The sequence below is a fragment of the Amia ocellicauda genome, chromosome 17 (genome assembly GCF_036373705.1).
Source record: "Amia ocellicauda isolate fAmiCal2 chromosome 17, fAmiCal2.hap1, whole genome shotgun sequence".
Taxonomy (NCBI): Eukaryota; Metazoa; Chordata; class Actinopteri; order Amiiformes; family Amiidae; genus Amia; species Amia ocellicauda.
In genome coordinates this window covers 18968645-18995817 of record NC_089866.1, presented here as the reverse complement: position 1 = coordinate 18995817, position 27173 = coordinate 18968645, and the positions used below count along the sequence as shown (strand labels likewise).

At 39.7% G+C, this 27173-nt stretch overlaps 1 protein-coding gene across 1 annotated transcript; it reads right to left on the bottom strand.

Moving 5' to 3' along the window:
* Positions 1-4352: 4352 nt before the first annotated feature.
* Positions 4353-13759, bottom strand: slc6a4b (solute carrier family 6 member 4b). Its single transcript, XM_066689709.1, has 12 exons — positions 13603-13759; positions 12982-13201; positions 12602-12740; positions 12361-12495; positions 11263-11366; positions 10051-10178; positions 9762-9874; positions 9450-9581; positions 8974-9073; positions 8734-8834; positions 6682-6849; positions 4353-6375 (listed from the first exon to the last, which is right to left on the bottom strand). The coding sequence occupies exons 1-12, from the start codon at positions 13709-13711 to the stop codon at positions 6295-6297; spliced, it is 1530 nt and encodes a 509-aa protein (XP_066545806.1). The 5' UTR covers positions 13712-13759; the 3' UTR covers positions 4353-6294.
* Positions 13760-27173: the final 13414 nt, after the last annotated feature.

The window sequence follows — 27173 nt, the reverse complement described above, 5'->3', positions numbered from 1 at the left end:
GTGTCGTCCCGGGTCCTAAAGCCCTCGATTTCGTGTGATTTGAATAGAGACCCTTCATCGGGCTTTGTCATTCTAATTAGATGTTGTATTTAAAAATCTGTTTGACACCTGCCTTTTAAAAAATGTGTATTATTTGCTAGTTGTGTTTTGGTTACCCAGTATATGATGTATTTTTACTAATAAACTCACACAAAACCTCAGTAAACAATTAGGGATTTTGTTTTTGTAACCTTCAATATCATTTGCAAAAGATTGTAAAAAAAAATAGTATGGCCAAATTGAAGACTGATCAAATGTAAGGGCTTTGTATTTGCCCTAGTCCAGTGTTTCCTTTGGATGGGATCCACACACAGGATTTAGCAAGAATGTGTTTTTAAATGAACTCTTTTCCTTCAGTTTGTTTCTTGACATTTCCACATTTTTGTTTCCAGGCTTACCAATTACCCCTCAGAGCACAAGAATAAAACCTAGATGTATAACAAAAATAAATATTGTTGGTGCCCAAATGTTTCTATTGGACTTCATACAAATACAGAATACATGTACAAAAAATGCATGTTTATAGAACCTTGAAGGCTATGCTTATGAGCCGAGATAAATGTTTTCTTTTTTTTTAATCGAGAAGGTCTTTGATTTCCTGTTAATCACTTTAAAAAACAAACACAAAGCCTCTGCCGGCAGGATATTGGTGGCTTTCTCATTAAGGCACTCAGCTTCTCTGTGATAATATCAGTGGTGCTGCAGATGTTGAGAAACGTGCTTTTTTATTGCGTGTGCCCATCACTGAGATAAAACAACAAAAATCATTATTTAAAATGAGGCGAGCAGGGAGCGCTTCAATAAACTGGTGATTTATTAGCAGGTGATTATGGTATCAAACTAAGGGAAAAGCAGCAAATTGAGGTCTGACTATTAAGCAGGTGAGCAAGAAGTGGCAGTGTCACGTTTGTGGGTAAAGTAGTGTTAATTGGCAGCTGTGATCTCCGACGGTACCAGTCTGGATTTCTGGCAAAGATGCTGTTGCACACGTTCTAACTTAAGCAACAAAGGCAGACACATTCATTAGCAGGGTTTAAACTCTCACAGGATTAGAAAAGGGCAGCAGGGCAAATCACGATCATCTCCAGATAGACTATGCAATGGATAGATGACACAGTGTTCAGTGTTTATCTAAACTCTCTTTCTGTTAATCAGAAATAACTTCTTTTTTTTCTTTTTTGCCCCTTTTGTTCATCACAGTCCCTGATTAAAACGCCAAAGGCAGAGTATTAGATTAGGGGTCCTGGGATTGGCAGTTGTAAGCATTCTCAGAGGAAGAGTGCCAGAATGAATGAGGAGATAGCATCTCTCAGAGTGGCCCGGGCATGCGAACTTTGAAACCTCTCAGCCGAGGCGCTGTAACAAACCCAGATTGTGTTTTGCCAGTTTGTTGAAAGCAACATTGTTCGTTCTTGTTCTCAGCACTTGAGTATCCATTTGGAATTAAACAGGCCCGCCTCAGGTGATGTAGTGGTGCTTGTGGAGTCAAGGCCAAATTCAATGCAAAACAGTATAAAGCTAAACATCTTGAGGCCTTCATATAAGATGCTGGATTTTTTAAATGCCTTTTCTTGTGGTGAGTCTGACTTTTCATCAGCAAAGAGACTGTTAGTGAGAATTTGTGAGTGTGAGGCCAGAGAGGGTTGAGGAACTTGTGTGTTATCCAGGGATGACCGTCCTCCTTATTCCTGTTTGCGGCTTCTCCTCCATTTTACATCCCGAGGGCCCCAGCAACTCCAGTCCAGTCTCGCACGTCTGGAGTGTGTCTTGCCCAGTGTGTGGGATTGGAAATGAAATTCCCTGAATGGGCCTTGAATGCTTCCTGATAGGGGTGGTCTGCTGACTGACGAGATAATTGTCCATCTAAATCACATCAGCCGAGGAGTCCATTCATAATGTGATTGCAGCGCAGGCTCTGTGTGTGCCCTGCGCCTCTCGCCAGCTCACCCAGTCGGCGTGGAAGGGAGTCTCTGTGCACCGGTGCCGCCATGCGCTCCGTGTACTTAAGTGTGTTGCTGTATCCTGTACCAATCATCTCTGGGATTCGTGGAATTGTGAAAACGATTGGGTGTTCATGTGGAACTCTGTGGTGGTTCATAACAGGCTGTTTTTGTCTGTGTGCAGTGTTGATGCATGTGGAAAAAGCAGGGGGATCAGATGTGGTTGAACATGTTTATGAAAATAAGTGCAATAAACACACCAAAGACAGAACATCTGGAAATGTGATATTAATAAGGATGAGATAACATCTGCATGTTTTTGGTCTTAACCATAAGCTAAACCACAGACATGTATGAAAGCATGCCACTGTCACTTGACTTCTTGTCGTCTCCCTCTATAGGAGCAAATACCAAACCATATGAAGCCTGCTATTAACACTAATGAAGTGCTTTGCGCAGACTCCTGTTATTTTTTCTTGTATAGTACTTTGCCAAGGTAATTTGCCCAAGTCTGAGAATAGCACGGACCAGCTGTGGAAAGTTTATGTAACAGAAACAATGCCGCATTTAAACAATCACTGTAATCGGATCAAAGCAATGAACACCAAAATGTCCAGAGTGTAATTTTCCCTGTAATATGATTAGTCTCCTGTAATCAGAAGTCCCGTATCAATCAGGCCGTTAGACAGCTGCCATTCTTGTTGCGCCAGATGCTTCCTCCTCATGCTGCTAGACTGACCCTCAATATATATATATATATATATATATATATATAATTTAAAAAAACATGCATTAGGATATACTGAGATTCATGGGGTAGTGATGCCAACTGGCTTCTGTCTAAGCACACTTGGCCTGTCTCATTTTGCTTTACCTATACAGATGCTCAACTACAGACAATCTATTGAACTAGTAGGACTGGGACATGTGCACCCGTTTGTTCCCTTTATGGTCCCTCTCACTGCACACCCCTGCTGTAGTGGCTTGAATAAAAAGCTTTGATCAGCTGTCTGTTTACTGCACATGAAGCCTATGAATGCAGGACAATATTTTCCACCTCCCTTTGTCCCGACTATTCTATCAGACAAACCCCTTCGCTTTCGCTTTGCAATGCCAGGGCAGCCTCCCTAATTGGGGGCCGCTCTTTAATAAAACATTTAATTAAAACATTTGAAGCTAGCAGTTCTTTTTTGTCAACGTTGTTGTTGTTGGCAGGTTCAGCATGCGAGGGCCCAATGGAAATCAACATATTAATTAAAACACCACAAGAAAGAGGCCGACTGCCACATTTGACTGACATGAAGTAAGACAACAGCAGCCGTGGTAGAAAAGGAGGTGAAATCAATAAATAGGGCACAGGTAGGTATTTTGGGATTTTTTAAAGATATAAATTTAGATTCTGTTGGGATTGATCCTTTTTACAATAAAGTATTTTCTCATCTGTACTAGGCTTTCCTTTCTATTTACCATGGTATTATTGTGACCATTTACAACCTTGATCACTCAATTCATGTTTGATGTTTGTTGATATATTCAAAAGTCACCTGTTTGGCCTCAACTGATGTCCAGTACTTTGAGAAGTGAAGGAAGGGAAAAGGATGTGTTGAAATTAATGAAAATGTCACTTTCTCTATCAGTATTAGTGGGATATTACAGTTTGGCAATTTTGGAACCTCATCAAAACCTACAGAAACACTTACACGGTTAAACAAACCAAGCTTAACAAACCACATCGGTATTGATTAAAACAAGGGCAGTGATGTTCAGACTGTATGATGCACTAGTTAGAGCTCATCTGGATACTGTGGACAGTTCTGGGCTCCACACTTCAAGAAAGATATCGCTGCTCTAGAGGCAGTTCAGAGCAGAGCAACCAGACTTATTCCAGGTCTGAAGGGAATGTCCTACTGAGAGACTGAGGAACTGAACCTTTTCACCCTGGAACAGAGGAGACTACGTGGGGACTTGATTGAAGTATTCAAAATCATGAAGGAATTGACCACATCAAACCAGAGGAGCTTTTCCAGATCAGCAGGGTCACACGCACCCGGGGACACAAATGGAAATTGGGCTTCAAGGCATTCAAGACGGAAAACAGGAGACACTTCTTCACACAGAGAGTTGTCACAATCTGAACAAACTCCCCAGTGATGTGGTTGAAGCTGAACATTTGGGAACATTTAAAATCAGACTGGATAGGATGCTTGGATCACTCAGTTATTAATGGACACCAAACGAGCACGATGGGTCGAATGTCCTCCTCTCGTTTGTACACTTTATGTTAGTATGATGGAGGTTCATTTCCCCTGCTCTTTGTGAATAGAGGTTACTACCATACCATTGTGTGGCGTTGAATAAAACATTGAGGCAGCGTTGGAAGTTTAATACATTTTTTATTATCATTTTAATTAGGCAGTTATGACTTTTAAAATGGCTATCATTTCACGTCTTTCAACATTAAAATCTGTCTTGGCCTTTCTGTTAAAAGCAGAACTTACTAGCATTTCAATGGCAATGGTCAAGTGTTGACTGACAACAATCTCATATAGTTGGTAGAATTCTTGACTTAAAATAGCTCTGTGTTTTTTTTTCAATTTGAATGGAGGGATATATGGACTTTCTGGGATATTTTGTAATATCAATTATATGGGTCAATTATATAATTCCCATCAACCCAGCAGAGGTGAAATCCATCCAAATGAAACTGATTGAAATCTTTGACAAAGCTAGCAAGTCCTCTTTTTCAGGCTCAACACCACTGGTACGGTCAATCTAGACTACAAACAGCCAGAAAGAAGGACAACATTAAAAACCAACAGGATAAGTAATAGCAGCCTTTTGGTTTTATTTCTTCTGCCAACTGGTCCCATGAGGTAATCTTAATGATCTGCATGTTTGATCAACATGTTTCTCTGTTTGCTTTGTTTAGTTTTTAACAGTCACAAGATTTTTATTTATGTTTCCCCAAAAACATCAACCATTCATGCATTTTTTTTTCTTTGCGTTTCTTTGATCACAACAATCACAACCATACATATGCAATTTTGGTAACTTTTTCAATTGATAATATTAGTAGAAGTATCTTTTGAAAACACTGACTTCACACTCAACACACTTTGCAACACACAACATGAGACTAGGGATGTGTTTAGCTAGGAATGCTGGTTTGGGCTGCAGGTTTTGGCGGGATTGTATGAATGTTGAAGAGATGACAAAGATGGTATAAAGGCCAAATTCCTTGCATCTGCTTTACATTAGTAAATAGGGTCGACAAAAAAAAAGATATGCATTTCCACAACTTCAACATAAACAAGATGTTGAGTTCCAAATTGTAAAAAAGCACAAAAACTATAATAGTGTGAATATAATCCGTTAATAGTATAATTATTCTCACTGCACCTTATAATGTCAAATACTGTTCAAAGACTTTTTAATGTGTCCAATGTTATTCTGCGTGATGTGGACTTTGCAAACGACTGACAGAAACACTGAGTGAAAGAGCAGGAAAATAGGCTGTAGAGAGAAAGACAGGACAGCCCAGATTAAATCAGTCATGTCAAAATTGTGAAGTCCATGTAATTTGTCCGTGATTACATACTACATGTTAGTGAGTCTCCATTCTAGGCTCGAAATATTACTCTGGGTTCATACAGTGGTTGTCCAGAAATGAAAGAGCATTATCTGGAAAACGTAGGCGGTTGTAGATTAGTTGCTACAGCTGTTAAATTACCTTATTATATTTATTTTCCCATTGTTCACACTCTGACAATATTATTATTATTATTATTATTATTATTATTATTATTAATTGTGGTGGATGCTGTGACAGGGCTGTCCAGGTGATATTTAAAGGATTCGCAGTGATGCTAAACAGTGGGAAGTGGCTAATACTACTTTAAGAAAGACAGGGCATTCCCTTTGTCTTTGTCTGGCTTCTAGTTGTGACATTTTGTGTTTGTTTGTTTGTTTGCTTGTTTACTCTTAACCACATCACCCCTCCTGCTTCACACTCTCCCGTGATTCTCTCCGTGACTGTCAGGGGGAGAGGGTTCGCTAGTGACCAGGAGTAGTTTTTTATTTATTTTGTGGTAAAGAAAAACCTTGTTCACTTAGTTGCAAGTCTCTTGTTATAAATTCGGGATGACATTTATTTATTTATTTGTTTTTATTGTTGTTGTTGTTGTTGTTGTTTATTTTGTGCTGCTGTTACTCTTGTCGTGATCGTTGTTCTCTTCTTTGCGAAAATGCTGGAAGGCGATGGTCCCTCCTGCACAAACTCCGAAGTCCCTCGAGTGCCTGCAGGTCAAAGGGGGTCTTAGGGGACAGGCGTCATGCTGAGGGAGTCAGTCTGAGGGTCACGGATCGTCCTCTCTGGGCGCATACACACTGCCAGGCGCTGGAGGAACACAAACAGAACCTCAATGGACCATAAAAGTGTGTGTGTGGTACAGACTAGTTGTGATATGAGAGCTAATTTACCAAGCATTCACAATAGCTTGACAGTGCGTTAGTGAGTGGCATAGAGGTCAAAAACTGTGACAGGGGCCACAGGGGCCACTATGGGTTAGTTTAATTATCAGGTTGAAAAAGGGTGGAATAATTGGACAATCTTAATAAATAAATTTAAAAAGAAATGGCTTGGTGAGGCTCTTTCAGATCACCCAAAACCCCAGATAAACATGCTAGTGAGAAAAGAACTGACCTGCTTCAGTGAGCCGGGGGTCCACACCAACTTGTAGACCATGTAGATGGGGATCCACATGAACGAGGAGGCGCCGATGATGTACCCCACAGTAATGCTCCAGTCAGGGTACTTGTAGTCAAAGAGGATGAGAGGGGGCTGGTCCAGCAGGGAGCTTACTATGATATACTTATGCAAAATAAGAGACACAGGCATTAGACACACATTGTCACATGTATGCATGGCTGTGCTACATCCTTCTCAGAACATCCTTCCATACAGACATGTGGGATGGTAATGGAATAGAGCTTCTTTACTGATCGCTTGACTGAGTTATTCACAGGGGAAACACATAGATGACTCAGTCACAATATTAGTAATAATAATAGACAGACAGACATAAATAGATATATAGATAGATAGAGATAGATAGATAGATAGATAGATACTTCACAAAGATGAACAATTAACGCCCTCCCCCTGCCTCTCTTGACCACACTGTAGTTTTAGTGTACACTGAAGGGCAAGTGTTTCTACACAAAACAATTTAATCACATGTGAAATTATAAAAAGGACCCAGATCTGCAATCAAAGTCGCTATTGAAAATCATGATATCACCCTCTGGAAGACAACAATGTTGAAGTAGAAAAGAACAATTATTTTCATATAATTCTTCCCTTTGAAAATGACCCGAGGTGTCAACGTGGCCGGGAACAGAGACAGTTTATCTATTCAAGGTGCCTAAGAGGAGCGGTCAAGGGATTGGTAAATGTCACAGCTTTGAGCAGAGATTAGCACAGGCCTATTCAAAGTGGAGGCACCAATATTAAGTTATGCAGACGAATGGATTGGCATTTGCTGAGGGGATTTGCCAGGTCCATCGGAGGATCGCGTGGAGACAGACGGGAGGGTGGGGGTGTGATGGTGATCGCTTGTCTGCAGTTGGAGACTGATGAGACCTCATTACACATATTCAGACACAGACAACTTCTGTGCCTTCATCTCTAGTGGGGGGGGAGGGATGAATGGCACCTGCTGGTTAAATTGACAGAATCCAGCCATATTATAATGAGAAGCCTTGACATACAGCTGAAACGTTAGCAACACAACACCCAACACCAAAACTGAGCATACACAAACCTCACCCCAAGGGCAGTGGTAGCGTGGTGGAGTTTCGAACAAGTGGTTGATATTAATACACTGGGTGTGGGTTCACTGTTTGCATTTATTATACTATAACAGGGCTATTTATACAGTGCATTTTGAGACTTACTTCTATTTTGAACAGAGACATTTTCTAGCAATCATCAATTGATTTCAGCTTAAACCTTCACTCTTAAATGGAAATGGTACTGTAAAAAGGAACCTCAAAAGGCTAATGAAATGTTTTCTTGAATTATCTATCTGGACCAAATTTGCACCATCCTGTTTTACCTGCCTGGATATATCAAAACTCTACTGAGCCCTTAATCACCAGCTCTTTAGATCTCAGTGGAGAATGATCTGCTACCAGTAGCCTTGACATGCACTCGGCCTCACTGCGTCCTTGCTAATCAAAGCAAAGTTTGCCTTGCTGATTACTGCTTGTCAATGAACCTGATCTGAAGCCCATCTGCCAGTGACCTACATCTAATCAAAAAGCCACGCTCAGATTTTTACTTGGAAGAAATTCTTACCATAATGTTATTCCATCTGGTGCAGACAAAAGCCTGCTTAAGTAATGGACTTTAAAGCTCATTATTAAATTGAAAGTGCCATCAATGCAGAAGCCACTGTATAAAGCATGCTTTGGGAACAGTTTCAGGGGCTCTTAGTTCTTGTTGTAAATATCACCTTCATAAAGTTGTGGATTCTTCAGAGAAGGTTATGTCCCTTATAAGATATTAAGCATAGATACTTATGTTCTAATATTTTTTCATTATTATGTAACAGGTACTGCTACTGCTGTGCACTGCTGGAATTTCAAGTTTTCAAGGTTTTCAAGTGCTGGTAAATGAAGAATATAATTTATTTTTAATTTGGTTATTGCATTTCTTGAGATAACAATCGTTTAGATCTCTCTTCATACTTACTGCTAGGAAGGCAGGGCTGATAGCCACCCAACAGACTTTCCAGAAGATTCCTGGACTGAAGCCCAACATGGATTTGATGTCATTGCAGAACCTCGTGATACCTGAAACACAAACAGAGTTCACACATGCTACTCTGCTGCTGTTGACTATGAGCATTTGGTTCAGTCTGTAAACATCATGGTCTGCACCCAATCTACCCATGAGGAATATGGATTTTGGTAAGGGAAGACAATGAATTACCATAGAACCAGGACACGGCGATGGCTTCCAGGAACCCAACCGCAATGATGGAGCTGCCCACACCAAACTCTTCCAGCAATTTTACCACGTAGGCACCTCCCTGCAACCACAACACACCATTCTTACAGAGAGCACTAGACGTAAAAATAAATTACATCTTCTTGGACAATAAAATAAAAACGTGGCATTGACAGAGTAACAATGTAAAAACTAGTCGCAAATCTTAAATAACTTCAATACTATCCCATCTGTTCTTTCTTTTTACTATAGGCATGAAGCGGGAGACACAACAAAATGTACTTTGTTTTTTTCAGTCCTTTACTAAATTAATGGCCACAAGTGGGTATACTAACAGTGGGCATAGTTTTTGTACATTACTATATGATATTACATAGTTTAACATTGTGTTTTTTCATCCCACTCTTGAACCTCAGGGTGTCACCAGTGGCTCGGTCCAATGGGACAGTATCACTCACGTGGGTGAGGGTGCTGAGAGACCCCAGGAAGCAGACGATGACCAGGCCCAGCACGAACAGCTCCCGCCGCTGGGAGAGGTACTGGGGGTACTCGTCCATCACCGCAGTGATGATGGCCTCCAGCCCCCCAAACTGTAAACGCACAACACAACACCTGTCACACCAGACAGCCCCCCAGACACGCCGCTGTCCCTGTCCTCTTCACAGAGCCCACAGCATTTCCTGTTATGAATGCTTTCCTAGCAATAGGGAGAAGGTCTGGCTTGCTGTCAAACCCATGTCTTGCATGGTGCTCCCCATTTACTTACATACCGTGCTGTCGAGCCCGAGCGTGATCATCATCACGAAGAAGATGATGGCAAAAAACGTAGAGCCCACCATGTTTGCAATGGCTTCAGGGTAGGTGATGAACAACAGGCTGGGACCTGCGGGGAACAATTATAAGCTTTACCTTTCACAGAGTTTCTTTAAAATAGACTGTATTACATGTATCGTATACATACATGAGATCATCAAAGAAGGAAGGTGATAAAGTTCTGCTCTCACTGGCACACTTTCATTCCCTGAGAGGCAGTGAGGCAGGGAGATTAAAGACACATACCTTTATCTTTGGCCACATCTTCAACTTCCACGTTCCTCATTTCTGCCATGTAGCCCAGCACAGTGAAGATGACGAACCCTGATATGAAACTAGTCAGGCAGTTCACCAGGCTGGTCACTAAGGCATCCCTGACACACATACACACACACACACACACACACACACACGAAGAGAGAACAACAGTTTTGGGAATAAAACAACTATTTACCATTTTAATTAGGACTGTTAAAAGAGGAAAGTGCACACAAAAATATGAGAAAAATCCATAGCTCAATAACTTACTTACTTACAATTGGAAAGGCTATATTGACTATGGCTCCGGGCCATTTTGAATTCTGGATTCATCTTACAGTTCATAAGACTGAAGAGCAGTGATGTGTTTTTCAGCAGAGCAGGTGATTGAATTTGCGTGTGTCACGTGCACATCACATAACATGCAACTTCTAGAGGATGCACGTAACACACTAATCTTGTGCATGCCGCCAGCAGCGCGCACTCCATCTCGGGGATTAAGATTGCAGAGCGTTCAGTTCAAAGGTGAAGTGTGTGAGCTCTGAAAACCTTTCCAGACCACCAATTAGGAGGAGACAAGCTTCCGATTTATTGATTTCCTTTTTAGCAGTCAATTGTGCTGATAGTTTCTCACGTGCTGTGTTCCCATACCAATTACATTATCCACAAGCTGTGATTTCACAGTGTGGCATTACAGGGACTTCAAATTCAATTTCTACCTATGAAGAACCTGCTCCACATTCATCTTCTGCTTCAGTTGGCGTCATCGCTTCCTTTTAATTGCATTTTACAAAAGAGTTTTTGGCTTCTAGCTCATCCGTTTTATACCGTTAGTCCTGTTTTTTTCTCTCCTGTTTGTTTGTTTATTTTCTGTTTGCTCCTCAGACATTGAACTCTGGCTCTAGTTAAAGCAATGAGGAGGATGCTATTAATAGTCCTACATAAGGAAAAGGAACCGTTCCATCTGTATGAGTGAATGAAGACCTCTGTGAATCGACCTTCGACGCTGCGAGAAGGAAGAGGGATGACGGCTATTAATGACCGAGGAATGCCAGTGTAAGTGGCATACCCAAATCATGGTCTGTATTTCACTAGGGACAGGAACAATTGGCAGGTGAGGTTGACTCTTTGATATAATCTGGTCCATAGTCATGTTAAAGCTCAGTGTCCCTCAAAGATCTGACCTTTGCACGTCCTTACCGATAGCAGTTGTTGGTGAAGGGGTTGTAGCTAGCCAAGGCTAGAAGCACCCCGAAGCCAGGACCCAGAGAGAAGAAGATCTGAGCTGCAGCGTCCACCCACACCTACAAAGTGAAAGCAAGAATAGTTCACGACACGGAAATATCTAGAAGTGAAATAACTTTGCCACAGGTTCCCTATGATTATAATCTAGAGTCATACAGCACATTTATAATGCAAAACTGTTTAATAGTTTACATTTTATATTCTGGGTGTTTCCATCTTTCAATGTGTATCATTGTTATGGTGTTCAGTTATAAGTTCAATATTTCCTGTTTTCTAGCATCTGAGCACAGGCTTTTCACAGTGCTATAGTGAATATACAACTGTCAGAAGCTTCTGAATTAATGGAGCAACAACAAAAAAGGGGGTCATTGTTACAGGCTCCACGAGCACAAAAGAGACCAAACACGCCTTTATTGAAACCTGTTATGGTAACTGTACTACAATGGAGGCCTCCTTCCCCTGTTATGAAATCTAAGAGCCCTCCCTTGTGCCACGTTCAAACTGAGACATCTGAAGAGTAACGAGTTGATTATTCCGCAACGGAGAGACAGAGAGAGCGAGGAAAAGAGAGGGAGCTCTTGTTAATGGAAATTTCAAACTGAATTAAGCATCTCATTAGTATCTTGGGTTTATTTATGCATCTCATCTCTGTCTTTTTTTAAAGTGCTCTGCTCAGTAAAAATGTGCAGTCAGTCAGTATGCCACTGTGCTCAATATATGACCAGCTTTAAAGATAGTATATAAACTTCAATAACTAAATGATGCCCTTCTGGTGTGTTTGATAGAGATCAGAGCAGTTCCCTTGATAAAGATATTTTTTTTCTTTTTCTGAATCTCTCATTTAACTGGTCCTTAAAAGTACATGATTATTACCTTTTCACATTTCAAAAAGGTCCACTGTCAAATGGTTTCTTATGTAAAACCAATTACTTATCCGAGCTTTGTGAGTGTAGCCTTCTAAAGTTGCCTTATTGCAACTGTAAAGGGCCAGCCTTTGAGGGACTTGCTGCCCTGTCTGGATCTAATGTTCCCTCTCAGTCTGTTGTCACTCACTGAGGTCTCCAGGAGTTTCTCCCATTTGGGTTTGAGGTAGAAGACCACGCCCCTCCAGGCCCCGGGTAGAGTGGCCCCGCGGATCAACAGGATGACGAGCACCACGTAGGGCAGCGTCGCCGTCACCCACACCACCTGAGTGAGGGAGGGAGGGAGTGAGTGGATAGCCTGTCTCTTATGTTGGGCAACAGAACTGCCAACTGTTGCTTTCCTCCTGAGTCAAATGCACCCAATGCCTCACCTTCCCTGAGGTCTTGACTCCTTTCCAGAGGCTGAAGTAGACAATGGTGTAGATGAGGAACAGGCAGAGCAGGAGCTGCCAGCGAATCCCCCCCACGCCGCGCAATCCCGAGGATTTGTGGATCTCCAGTACGTTCCTCCTAGGCAGGGTGAGTAAAGGGGAAACTGTATTTGAATGGAGTGCACCAACGAATCTCCAAATAACATTGTCTCAAATGAAAAGTGCAAGTACTGTTCACTACAAATGTATATATCTCCCACTGGTCTTGAGGATCACGTGGAGAGAAAATGGAGAAATAAACACTAGTGATGTGAGGGCCAGGCTTACTGTTGTGCAGTTCAGCCAGCTCGGTTCACCACCAGCCACTTACATGCACTTACGTATAAAACTCCTCCGCCGGGGACCTGGAGTAGTTGGTCCAGGTGACGTTGTTCTTGCCAAAGTAGTTGGTGCAGTTGGCCGTGTTCCAGGGGTTGTCACAGTTGGTCCAGGGCAGCGTGCTGGTGAAGGAGGAGTAGAAGTAGTAGAGAGCCCAGGCTATGATAGTGTTGTAGTAGAAGGACACGTACAGGGCGATGATGCAGATGGCGAAACCAATTCCTGTGTCAGAAGAGAACAGCACAAAATAAACGCACACGTCATGCAGTGCTGTTGCTGTGAATGATGATGTAATTTCCCGTACGAGTTCCATTTCATAGCCCCCTGGTTGTAAAAGTAGACACAATGCCCTTCTGAGGAAGAGGAAGTGCCTTGGTCAGTAGATTAGTAGACCGTCTCTAAACATTGGCTCTGATGTCAAAGGCTTCTGGAAAGCATGTCTCTGTTGCACTACATACTAAAAACTTGAATTATTAGAAAACAATAAGAGTAAAGAAAGAAAAACATGTGGTTAACATGGCTCATCACAGATAACATCTTATCTAGAGACCCTAATCTGATATCATATTTTGTATATTATCAAACACAGCATTAACACATTGACCTGGGCGAATTCTGTGTACCTTTGAATATAGGGCAGATGTGCTTCCAGATAGAGATCGCCCCTGTCCTGTGAAACTGCCCGAGCGCCAGCTCCATGTAAAACAGCGGCACCCCTCCAAAAATAGCCATCAGGATATAGGGAATGAGAAAAGCACCTTCGAGCGAAAAGACAGAAGAGAGAACAGCTTCAGAAGAGATCAGCCCAGCTGGTCAAGGCTAGTAAACTACTTCCTCTCAGACTTTCATTAAGTGCAGTCATATTGATTAAGATTGATTATGAAGGCTGATCATAAAATGTAATAGTTTTCAGTGTAATACTTGTGTTGATATTGCATCTTAGTTGCTATAGGTACCCTCCATGTGCGCTTTATCAAATGGAGTGTGCTGTTTGTGCTGTGACTTGAATGGCAATGCAGCACTGGGATACCTAAAGTGGATAGTTACCATTAAAAGTAAGGTCTTGTAAAATTGTGCTACCTGTTCCATGAAGTCACAGGTTGTACACAGAAGTCAAATTGCTGCCATCTAGTGTGCTGTTACAGAATTTGAACAAAGAGCTGTTGTCTTTTATTCTGAGAAAGTTAATCTGTCCTGACCATTGTTGGCTGGAGTTTGTTGACCATGTAAAGGAAAGCATTTCCATAAACATTTTGTAGTATGATGAATTCAGTATGGACTGTCGTGAATTTAAATTGAATTCTGCAATTTGGAGCATAAAACATGGTGTAAACAGAATGCTAACAGCTGTTAGACAGTGATGTGAAAAAACACGAGAGAAAAAAAACACCTAAAGAAGACTTTTAAAAAGCATTAGTTTAATTAAATCACTTTGAGATTGTTCTCTCAGTGAAAAGGCACTGCAAAATAAACATCCAGAATTCAATCTTAAGTTTCTAGTCGAGAAACATTTATTTAATTTATGACTCATGTGTATCACCCAAAGTTTTGTGGTAATGTCTGTCTATGATAATGCTACTGAACCTAGTGTCTAAAAGAAAGAGTGTATATAAATTCAACTTAACGAAGTTTTACTGTGGTGAATTTGTACCATATGGCAGTTTTCGTCATGGTTTTTCTACCTTTCACACTGGTTTGCTAATCATCTTAGTCCTCAAGAAGGTTGCACTGTAGTAATTTTAAGTTAAAACATTTTACTGGTGCTTAACATATGCATGACTTATGTAATGTTCAGCCAAGCAGCAGTTGAGAGCCTGTGGACTCATTGAGTATATTTCCTTCTGATATATCTCCAACCAAGTTTTGGTTCAGGGTACCTTTTTTATTTTTCCCTTTTCTCGTCAAAGACTAATGCCTGGTCAGTTGAGTATATTCAGCCATTACAGAATGTGCCCCATCCACATAAATGTTAAGTTAACAAATGTAAATTAAATGATTCCTATTAAAAACAAATGGGATGGTAAATGTAACTAGGTGTGAGTGGTTTTATGAATAAGGGCCAATGTGCTTTGTGCTTTTCTACATTGTGTATAAACATTAAGATGTGACATTTGTAAGGGTCATGACAATACCATACTGTTGATTTATCTTAAATTGAAATATATATTCTGTAAATATATGTCTATATATTTGGCTGTGCATGTTCCCATTTGTGTGAGGACAATTTAAAAGGCTATTACTTTCTTAATGTTGGTATTAAATAATTTAATTATTTTAACGATAAAAACTTTATTTTAATGCGATTAAAACATTCGTGAAAATTGCCTAGATTGTGTGCTAATGCCTTAATGACTTAGACAGTGCCAAGAACAACACTAGTGTGTTGGCTTTTAACGCATGTCTGTTTTCCACAGGGTGGGCTATAATTGGCATCTTGTCACAGTTTTTCCATTTTAAATCTGTCTTTCTTGCCAATATATGCTGTTGTATTTGTTGTTTGTTTTATATTTAGTTTTTTAAAACATAAATCCTTTCGTTTTTAGTACCAGTGCCAGATGCACGTCCATAAGCCATTGTCAAGATTTGGGAGCACTTAACCACAATATCTAACTGTTAGTATTACGGGACATGTAACTGCTGTGAAAGGGCTATTTTAGACAGATGTTGTAGAGAGAGAAAAAATCAGGAGGTATGTTTAGAGCTTTTATAGGCCAAGAACAGGTTATTGATATTTATTATAATAAATCAATCAATAATTCTACTGAAACCACTATTTCTTGGAGAAATAAACCAAACCCATTTGCAATACTGTGCTTTTAAGATTTAAATTGTATGTGTATTGTTTGAATTAACATGTGGGAGATTTAACGAACGGTATGGGGGTAAAAGTAAATCACTTCTTATCGAACAACTATAGTGAATTTAGGATGGTAATGTACTGGTGAAATATTCAAATTACGGATTATTTAATCGTATTTGGCATGGGCTGTATCAGATTAGAATATTAATTGTTTATTATTATTGTTTATTATTATTTTCTTATTATTAATAAATATACTATTTAGATTATAGCAAATTGTATGCTAGTGACACGTAATATATATGTGTGTGTTTTCAGTGTTTTTCATTAGAATGACTTTGCGAATTCAATTAAATAATCAGACTCATAAAGATATCACGTATAAAGCTAATCAACTATAGATCATCGGTTGTACCGATAGCATGTTAGTTTCCTTCTTTTAAATAGTTTTTACTTCTAAAACTCTTCTACCAACTACAGTCAACATTATTTGTATGAAAAATAAATAAACGTGTGTATAGGTAAACTACCACAAACGAAACATCTGCTATATCTATCTAAAATTATTTATTTGTTTGTTTTGAAATAGTGGAAACACGAGATACATTGTTGTTCGCATTATTGTCAATGAATGAAGTACTTAAATACAAATAATATGAAGAAAATGTGGATGAGATTAAATGAAATGTGGCTGAAATAGCGCCTGGTCCTGTGCGTCAGTCTGGACCATGGACAGCTCATACGGATGGCAAACTGCTATATCTAACATGAAAAGTGAGCCCCTGTCTGGAATAATGTATATTCACAATCTTGAGGATTCAAAATTAGTTTTAAAACTATATATATATATATATATATATATATATATATATATATATATATATATATATATATATGCCTTTTTACAGGTAAGTATGCTAGTCAACTTTAACTCAGTTTAGATTCTCAGTGTCGCATTGTGAATTATGACAGAATGACTATTGTGGATTTAGATCAGGATACTATTATCACTGGAAAAAAGATCAAGGCAATTCGATTGTGACCATACTCCTGTAAAACGTACTAGCACATTAATTAAGTACCTTTTTACATAAATTGATGTCGGTTGTTTTCTAATGCCACATTGTGGGCGAACAAATATGTAAACCACATATTTATCTCAACTAAAGTGAGTAAAACTAAACTCAGTTATAACTTTATTATGTGTAATATGCACATGAATATAAATACCGCCTTACCGCCTCCGTTTTGATAACAGATATATGGAAACCTCCAGACATTTCCCAGATCCACAGCAAAGCCTATCACAGATAAAAGAAAATCCATCTTTTTGCTCCATTTGTCCCTGGAGTCCGTTTGGGTGATCACCGGCACGGGGTTGGTGTTATAGCCGGCGTTGGTGGAGCCCTGGCCGGTTAGACTCCCAGTGGGAGCCGCTGCGTCTTGGTGGGACATCGTTGATGGTCTATTAAAAAGTGAATCCCTTGTCAGGAGACGTGAGCTTCAAGAAATTGGTGCTGGGGAAAAGGCAGAAGATTGTCTTATTGCTGGCGATGACAGGTTGGGTAGGAGGAGGGACACATCCACTTGTGAACCAGCTTCTCAGATGATGAGGACTCAACTCTCAAGACTACAAGATCAGAGCAGAGCACAGAGAAGGTGGTAGAGGAGCTCTCAGCTCGCCTGCAGGACGGGCACTGCAAAACACACAGGTCTCTGCTGGTGCCAATCACTGTAGTCCATTAAAGATAGGGTCCAAATACAACGATTAACAGCACAGGAAATCTTAGGTGTATTCATGCATTTTTGGCAGATTTAAATATGACATCACTTTCATTCCATGTTTTTTTTTTTTTTTAGAGACACTGCCCGGGTGTAAAATGAAATATACAGAGACAACAGTTTCTACCTTAATATTTAAGTAGATTCACAATGCAATGACATGTAAAATAATGAAAGTCAAAACTCTTACAAAAAGTATCTAATGTCCCCTGAAAAAGGAACACGAATAAGGATGCTGAATTGTATGCAAAATATGTGTTAACAGCGTTTTGAATAGCTTTGTGCACGGTCTGTTTAAGTATACTGAGTCTTTCCTATTATTGCAACACTATATTGACTACAAATAATAGATCAGATAAGTATGTGTTGGTATTATAGATAAACGTATTGAAAGAGGATTTTATACATGCACATGGTTCTTCCACACTGATGCTTTTTTGTTATTGCACTTTTCTTACTTAGCATAGTTAGCACACATACTGAGTGGGTGTTTCATGGGAAACCGAACACAGTCAGCCACATACAAGGAAACTGATAATAATATAAGATTTCAGATAATATCAGACCTCAGAGAACTTAACCTCAGAAGACTTATAGCAACCAGAAAACGTATAGCAATCAGAAAAACCAGTAACAAGAGCCTTAATTAGATGGTGCTTCACAGAACCTGATAGTTACACATTGTAAGTAACACACCATCAGTGTGTCACCCCGCAAACCTGTTTCCATATGTACTTGACCAGTTTTCTTGGAATGGGTAAGTTTTAAATCCAAGGGCATGAGAAGTAATCGAGCACGAAACATGAATTGTCAAAATGTTATGAGTTTGTTATTATAAAAGATCTGAAACAATGAATTCTTTGGATACCACTATTTTCAAGGACCAGGAGACCACAAATAAATAAATGAGCACATTATTAAATAAAATCTAGCCTACCTAAGGTGCCAATCAAGTCCTCCCCCTTCTTATCTTTTCCCTTCTTCTGAGAACACCTGAACCATCACAGAAGAGAAGTGATAAAGTTAGACTGAACTGAGTACAAATTATTTTAGATGCAGAATCTGATGTGTGTGTGTGTGTGGGTGTGTGTGTGTGTGTGTTTGTGAAGGCTGGGTGAGGGTCAAGGGGGGCATTTCATGTACAATAAATGTAATATAATTAGAAACAATATTGAAATTAAAAGAGACAAGATGACATTTTTTAAATATATGTTGTGCTGAGGTAATGATGGCCATGGACTGAGTGCTTTGTAACAAAGGAACGTTTTTCTGCCATGGTAACTGTGAAAAGCAATGCTCTCCTCTCCCATTTATACCCATTCATCCAAAAGAAATGCACTGGGCTGCACCTCATTACATGAAAAAAGGTGTACTTAGGTACAGATTTTTCAAATGTTTTTTGTTCATTTTGTGTGCTTTTACACAAAAAAACAGTTCAATATTGTACATAAAATCATCCAGGCAGTAAAAATATTAGTTTACAAATTAAAACCGAGAATGTTTGGCAGATTTCTTACATTTCATTATTAATTTTTCCAGGCACCTATAGCCAATACGACTTAGAAGAGACACAATAAAAACAGAAAATATATTACAGAGACAGGGAGAATTTATTTAAAATCACAGAAGTGCGGAAAATCACATGGCATAAGAATAAGACAAAAAGCTGAATGTGTTGTATCTACCTTCATTAAGTATTCAAAATGGCAGCATTTCACGTTAATTGAGGAGGTAAAAGAAAACACATGTGAAATCTTCTGGAATCTTCTGCTGGTAAAGAAGCTTTGGGAAAAACAGAGGCTTCTTTCTGCTATGCCGTAAAATCCTACCATCATAGACACAGTTTGTCATTACCTCGTTGGTTGAGCTTTTTTCTTAATCTGGGCCTACATGTCAGTGACAGTGTCAATATTCATTGCATGTGTATGAAGATGGATCAATTGGCAATGGCTGCTTGACTTTTATCTTAATTTTAAAATGTGGAAATAGTAGTGTAATTCCATCTCCCACATACATAAGTCTTTTGCAGAGCACAGACAAGGAAGTCCCAAGGCGTCCAAGTTTCTTAATGCATAGGGAGAAGTCATCATCTATTCAGAGCAGACATACACATTTAAATGTAGGAAGAGTTTGTTATTCTTTAGCCTGTTTGGATAAATCAATGAAACTGAAGAGCAGTCAAATGGAATTTCAGTCTGTCAAAGTCATGTGTATACAAAGGTTTGCCCTTGGCATACACTGGTTTGAATGGCATAACAGCTGTTTTTATACCTAATATATACCTAATTTTAGTCCTGGGTGAATCAAGTTTGGTAAAGGAAGTATTCTCAGACATCAGTTGTCTTACCTCAGTGTATTCCTGTCCGGAATGAAGTAGCGGTGAGTGACAGTGCTCAAGGCTGATTAACCTCATTAGAAAATGTAATATAAACGAGGTAGTAATGGAATTCATTCCTTTTAGCTCCCACAGACTACCTTAAGGGTTGCCGCTTCCCACAAATTGAATATCTCTCCTGCCGTAATCCCACAAGTTAAAGAGCACAGAGTGAAGGTAATCACATTAGCGATGAAAGTGGATATGACAAGAGGGAAAGACTCATCAAAGAAAGTCATGAATACTCCCACTTAAAACTAAGTGACAGGGAGCAAAGTCTTTGAAGCAAGGAAGGGAAACATAACTGAAATTCTATAGCGGAGTGAAGTGGGGATGCGGTGCAGGAGTTTCATGTTCTCACTTTTAATGTGAATTAGCAGGCCAGGGTAAGATTTTTTTTTTGTTTGGGTGGTCGGTTGTTTCTTTGTTTTAACTTTCTGTCTCACAAGGCACAGATAAATAATTATTTAAATACAAAGCAGTGGATTCACAAACAGGGTAAACCCCACACTAGAGCTCCAAGAGAAGCTGTTTTTGCGGTTAGTCATGTGTTTCCTGAATCTGACCCTCAGGAATGGTTATGAAGAAGTGGATTCTGATACTGTTTATTGTAAAAGCTGGAAATTGCTTTACTTCCAATCAAGCAAACAGTTATGATCATTATTATTATTATGATTATTATGATTATTATTATTATGATGATTATTATTATTATGTTATTTTAACAACTGAATTACATACTTGTGATCGGTGATGCCAAAATAAGAAATTGCACACATTTTACAGTTAATTAAGAGGTTTTCTTGGAGTAGCCATATAATGGTAATAATCTGATATTCATTTAATCTCCTTCAAGAGGGAAAGACAAAAAAAACAAGAACGCAAACAAAAGAAACAACACGCTTTGGATTGTCTGTTATCAATAGTGATTAAGATAGTTATTACTGGATTAGTAGTACAAGGATATGATTTTTTACTAATAAAACAAAGCAAAACAAAGCTTGTTTTCATTTATTTTTGTATCATTCTTCTGGAAGGGTCAAAGGCAAACCAGAGTACAGAACACCTAGCTTCAATGAAGCTACGAAGCAATGAAGCAATTAAGCAGCCACGAAGCATGGATGATCAGACTCTTCTTCAGCAGGGATAGATGTAACCAAAAGGCTTCATTAACCTTTCTATTGATACAGACTTTTCAAAATGTCAGGTGACAGATTTGGAGCAGCGAGCAAAGATAGAAGCTTGTCACCCACAGAGCATCAGCATAAAGGCACTTGAGAAAAAAAGATGATGGTGGCAGCATAAGGTATTAAAATAATGATAAAAAAACAAACGTACTTTTCATATCATCCAACAGAAAGTTTTTATGTTTTACTATGGATTTTTCCCATCACTTCCTTACTTCCTTAAACTAATAAGGTACTTACATGTTAATACATTGTTCACCCTGTGGTGTTAATGGAAGAATTGAAGATGAGTCTCAGCTCCATCAGATAGTGCTGCGCTGTCAGCCCTGTTTGAGCCAGACCAACAGGTTGCCATATCAGTCATTTGAGAAAAAAGACCACAGCAGAGGGCAGGAGCCTGGGGCCAAGACAGTGATCTGCCGCCTTAATCCGCCCGCAATGATTCTTACAATATAGGTAATGTTTCAGAAATCTGCAGTCTTGTCAATCTGCCAATGACCTTCGGCAAAATAACATCAGACTGACAGGTTTCAGTCTTGCCTGAGATACCTATTAGGATCTGTCGAGTCTCATTACTCACATTTCTGGGTAGGGAGGCTTCAGACAAAATAGGCTCTTTGGGCAGTCAATCCCACACATCTAGGAGTGGAGGCCGAGGTCTGGAAGAAGAGAGGAGAATGTATTAATTGTGCTTTTGGTTCAGTTTGATTGTATCACATTGTAAAACACGTTGTGAACCATAATCACACGTTTTTCTTTTATGTGTTATTGGGCCCTCTGGTGTTAGTTTAAGGGCCACTGCTCATATTGATCTATACAAACTGCTCTTTACCTTCAAATCAGTCTGTACTTTTCACTGTGCACCATGTTTTTGTTATTAAGAACAAGGCTGTTCAGGCAATAGCAAACTATCAAAAGTGTAGCATTTCCCTAAACAGACACGGCCCATGGTCTCTGTTCAAGCAGAATAAGGACCTTATGGTGAACAGAACCAGAGCACATGATTTTCCCATCATTGAGCAAACAGAAGATGTCTGAAAGGGTAGTCAGGCAGAATTCCTGATGAGACAACAAACGAAGACCATTTCTGGAGTGTTATATAGCAAGCTGACTAATTACGTAGGCCAGCCATACAAGTCTACATCAAAATTCAATTAAAGGGGAAGGCAACCTGTACAATTCTAGCTTCTGAAGAGTGTGCCCTCAATTTCAACGAAGCAAACAATTACCCCAATGGCCTTCGCTTGAAATCTGCATACAAAATACAAATACAGTACATGCAAAATAAAACAAGCTGGGGTAAGATGCTGGATTGAATCCCTGGCCCAGCACTGTCATGCAATGGAAACACAGTGCCACTTGCCAAACCAACACCTTTCCGCAGAGTCCACTCAGACGATTCTAGTGGAAAAAGCCATTTCCTCAGGAAAAGAGAGCCACTTGTCCTGTCTGACTGGCAAGGAGGGAGCTGCCGAAACAGCGGTTCTCTATCCTTATGTACATCAAATGACACGTTGTAGATACAATAGTCAACTCTCCTTCTTCACACCCACACAAATTAATTTTGTCTCACGGCCCCACCCACTTCCAATAATCAATAGTCAGAGCATTCACTGTAATCCCTGCGATCACTGTAGCATTCACTGCAATAAAAAAACACTAATTTTATTCCAGCTGTAGCTCCAAAACATCTTGTGACCAATTCAGTAGAGGACTGAAGGTAAGAAAATCACCTGGATTTTCATGAAAAGGTCAACAGGAATGTGGTTTAGGGACATGTGCTCTCACCTGCCATTTAGCTTCCTATAAATTTAAATACTCCAGGAGGGGTTCAGAGCATGACGGGGAGTTATGTCATTGGGACCACACCTGGGTCCATGAATGTGTGGTTGTGTGAGAGCTTTGTGACTGAATTCCCAAGGCTGAAGGAGTGCCGCAGTAAACAGGGATGACCTCACAGCCGAAAGCAGGAGAAGAAACGCGTGAGATCAACTTTTGTGGAGGAGCCAGGCCAGAAGGTTTCCACACCGTGCAGTCTGAAAATGGTTTTGCACTCCCCGTAACCTTTTCGGTTTCCTCTTAGAGAGAGCGTTCTGTCATCAAAGAATAAACACTTGCACAAGGAAGAAAGAAAGCAATTAGAGCAGGTTAAAAGCCAACTATATTCTCAGGGTAATTCTTCTCTCTACCATTTAGCCTTCAACATTAGTGACTTCATATACTAGAAAAAGCAATATGATAAAACACACTGCAAACATCTGACTTTTTGTATAAACATGCCTGTAATACACAGAACACATAGAAAGAAGCCTTGCTTGAAATATAGATCCCTTAAAAGGGATTCAGATGTGACATGTGAGATTGTCATGCTACTCTAATGCAGTTTTCCAGAAACCCAGTTAGATTTGCGAAAGAAGATCCTATAGTTATGCAGAGGTTCATTTCTTTTCTCACTTTCTCCATTATCTAATAATTATATTTTTTTCATCCTAAAGTATATCATGATGTGACACAAGACCGAACAACACTGTAAAAGAAGCAAAAACCATAGGAGCTCACATAAACCTTATCCAATACAAATATATAAGGCCGAAATCTCCAGAGAGTCATCACGACACATTCTGCAAGGGTTCCTGGCAATAATAATAGTGTAAGTCTATTCTGTGTCTTACTTGTAGTAAACCGCAACATTCATAAAAGTGTTTGAAGTGAGAAACCCTGCAGCCTTTGTTCTCACTTAACATGCATAGCGAGTAGGTCTTGGAGAATGGATTTGTTTGTTGTCATACAAGGGTCACCAAAAGTTTAGCTCATTTCACACACTAAGACCACAGTAGAACATTGTAGTCTTCTTGGTGCTTTGAATTGGAAAACTCTAAACATCTTGTTCTGCACCTGCCTGTAACAGAATGGTGTTGAGGAGCTCTCTCCCCCACCCCTCTGACCCTCAGCAAGATGTTGTGTAAGTCCGGGAGGGAAGGTTAGCATGCAGTGAAGGGAAAGGAAGACCTGAGTGGCAGCGTGCAAGGTCTTTACTCACTGAGCAGGGGCTGTCTACCTCCATCAGGTTCCCAGGATATTCCCAGTGTCAGCCCGCATTACCTGCCCCTCCTTTCACCAGGAAATCCTCCTGACAGCTCCCCCCCGCAGGCCTCCCTCCCTTTCAACTGAGCAACAAACCAGGCAAATTCGCCCCGTTTGCTCCTCACAGCTGTGCAGAGCCATACGGCTGCCTCCCACTCCCTACTTTCCCATCATCCCCACTCGGTGGCCCACCTACACACAGAGGATTGTATTGTGTTTCCATACTGCACACAGACAAAAACATACAGGATTGCGCTTCTTAACTTGCACGTATTGGACAACCTACATTTGCAGAGTGCCACCTCAGTGGAACTATATACGTACTTCCTGGTGACATTAACTGTCCCTCAAGCTTCAGGAAGCTGGGCTGTGGCTTGTTTTGTGGTGAAGGTTAGGTATTTCCTGTTTAAATGTTACTCATTTAAATATGGGCAGTTTCATCTACCTTCAAGATTATATTTTAAATTCCTCTGCAATCACGCAGCTGTGTTTCTGTTCAAGCCAAGATCCCCAGCTGGACTGCAGGCTTTTCTAAAATGTACTTTTGATGACATGATGAAAACAAATATGAATACCTTGCATTTATATAGCAACAAAAAAGTTTGGATGGGGTACTCACTCTGTTCACCATTGAATGCACCTCCCAAAGTGCACATGGAGGCAGGGCAAAGAACTGGCAAAGATCGAGGCACCACTTATCTAGGGTACCAAGGCAGCACTTTAAACAGTGCCAGGTGTAACATCGCAAATCAAAAGCATACAACCAGGAGGGGGTCACCGAAATCACCGATTGGTTTGGACCTTCTGCTTTGTAGAGAGAAGGCTTTACCACACACTCTTCATTCAATCTCAGTTAGAGACATGCAAGACAAGTGTTTAGCTATACCATACCTTGGTCTGCTGGTACAGGAGAGAGAGAATTGTAGCCTGTGTTGCTTGGGCCTTGTGTTGCAATTAAATGTAAAGTTTACCATTGTAAATCAGACAAGCATGATTCAAATTCACACTCAGCTGCTGTGTCAGGATGGTGTGCCTACCTTTCCTGGGTTTTCTGCTCAATAGTGAAACTAAAGCATATCAATGGCTCCATCTGCTGAGCATTACCGTTTCTGCAGGTAATACACAAAAACGCTTATTTACTTGGTTTGGGGAGAACAACATGATCAGTAAGCTGATTAGATAATTATGTTCCTGTTATTCTTAATACAATATAAAGACTTTGGGCAGTTTTAATGATGCATCATATGTCTTTGCACCTATCAGCTTTTTCATGCTAGGATGTAAGACCTTATATATTGTTTACTGTATCTCATATATACTTGTGTAAATTGTGAATTATAAAATGTATTATGATTTAAATTGCAATGTATTATTGCACTTTGTATTGTGCTTATATTTTGTAAGTCTCCCTGGATGAGGGCATCTGCTAATAAATAAATAAATAAATAAATAAATAAATAAATAATAATTTGAGTTCTTGTATCTCCCTTTTTTATTGTAACTGAAACAGCAGCAGGAGCTGATGAAGCAGCATAATTGGTTACACCAGAATTAATATTTATTGATTAGCAACACCTGAATTTGGTTCGTTAAAAAAAAAAAAAAATGTGCATAAACATTTCAGTGGCCTCCTTTCACAGTAAGTACTTTAGCAGATTAAACTGTTGGCCACAAGATGGAGCAATATGGTAGCTTTGTGATTATTTCGCTCACATGCTACACAAAATTGCAATAACATTCCACTTAATTCTGTCTATTTGTGTCATTGTAAATATTATTAGTATTATAGTGAATCGCATAATTATTATTATTAGTATTATTTGCAGCAGTAGACAAAATGGCAGCAGCAATAGCATTACTGAAGGCCTGGTGTGATTTTAATATGATAAATATTTTCACACATACAAAAATCTTCTTCTTCTTCTTTATATAGTAGCTATTGAACTCTCTTTTGTTCTCTAAAATTCAATGATATAAGGATTTAGTCAATTCGTCACTCTCTGTCTCCAGCACACTGAGTATGCCAGACAGATCAGTTTCTTAAGCAACTCATAACATCCCAATTCACATCGGCCCACTACTGCCGATGCACACAATTAGAACATCTGTACTGCCTTGCTCACCACGCTGAACGTGCCCCATCGCACAGTGCTATTCACCTGCCAGTCACTCCTTTTCCTCACCAATGGAGCTACAGAGAGTTATGTAAGTAACAGTAGGCTAGGTACACATTTAGAAATTGGCCGATGATGTATGTGTGTCTTCCAGGAGATTTGGCTCAGGTTCACTTAGTTTCAAATGCCGCCCGGCTTCCTGACCAAAAGTGAGCTTCCCAGCCTGTCATAATTTTATTCATGAAGCACAAACCCAGGGAATATGATCAGGGAGAGCTGATAAGGAAGCAAACTGTTACATTCCAACTGCTCATAAAGGATTTATCAGTTCAGCGGTGAAGCAGAGGATTGCGTTACTTCCGGCCCATCCAGTTCTTCAGTACCAGAGGGCATGGACAAAGGGGATCTTTATTAAATGTCAAGGGCAATTCTCACTTTGGTTTTGTACAGCTCTTAACCATTGTCCTCCCTCGTTTAGTTTGTACACAGTTTGTTTGGTTTGCTTTATTTTATAGGAGTATATACTCACACTGAATTTACCTTTTGCCAAATTAGGTTTCTGCAGTAATACTATGACTCCCTAAATTATGTTTTATACACTCAAATTAATGTTATTATATTTTTTTAACCTCCAGAGAAAATTGGCTTAAGGTAATAATATCAATGAGTCATTATTAAGAGCTCTGTGATATGCCAACTGCAGGCTTCTCGGTTCTCGATTTCACCAAACACAAGGCTTTTTTCATCACATTTGGTTAATTTGCTTTGTTCAGGCTATTTGAGAAAACAGGTCACATTCTCTCTGCTAATGTAGATAATTTGTCCCCTGCAGCACCTGTGAACTGCAGTCTAA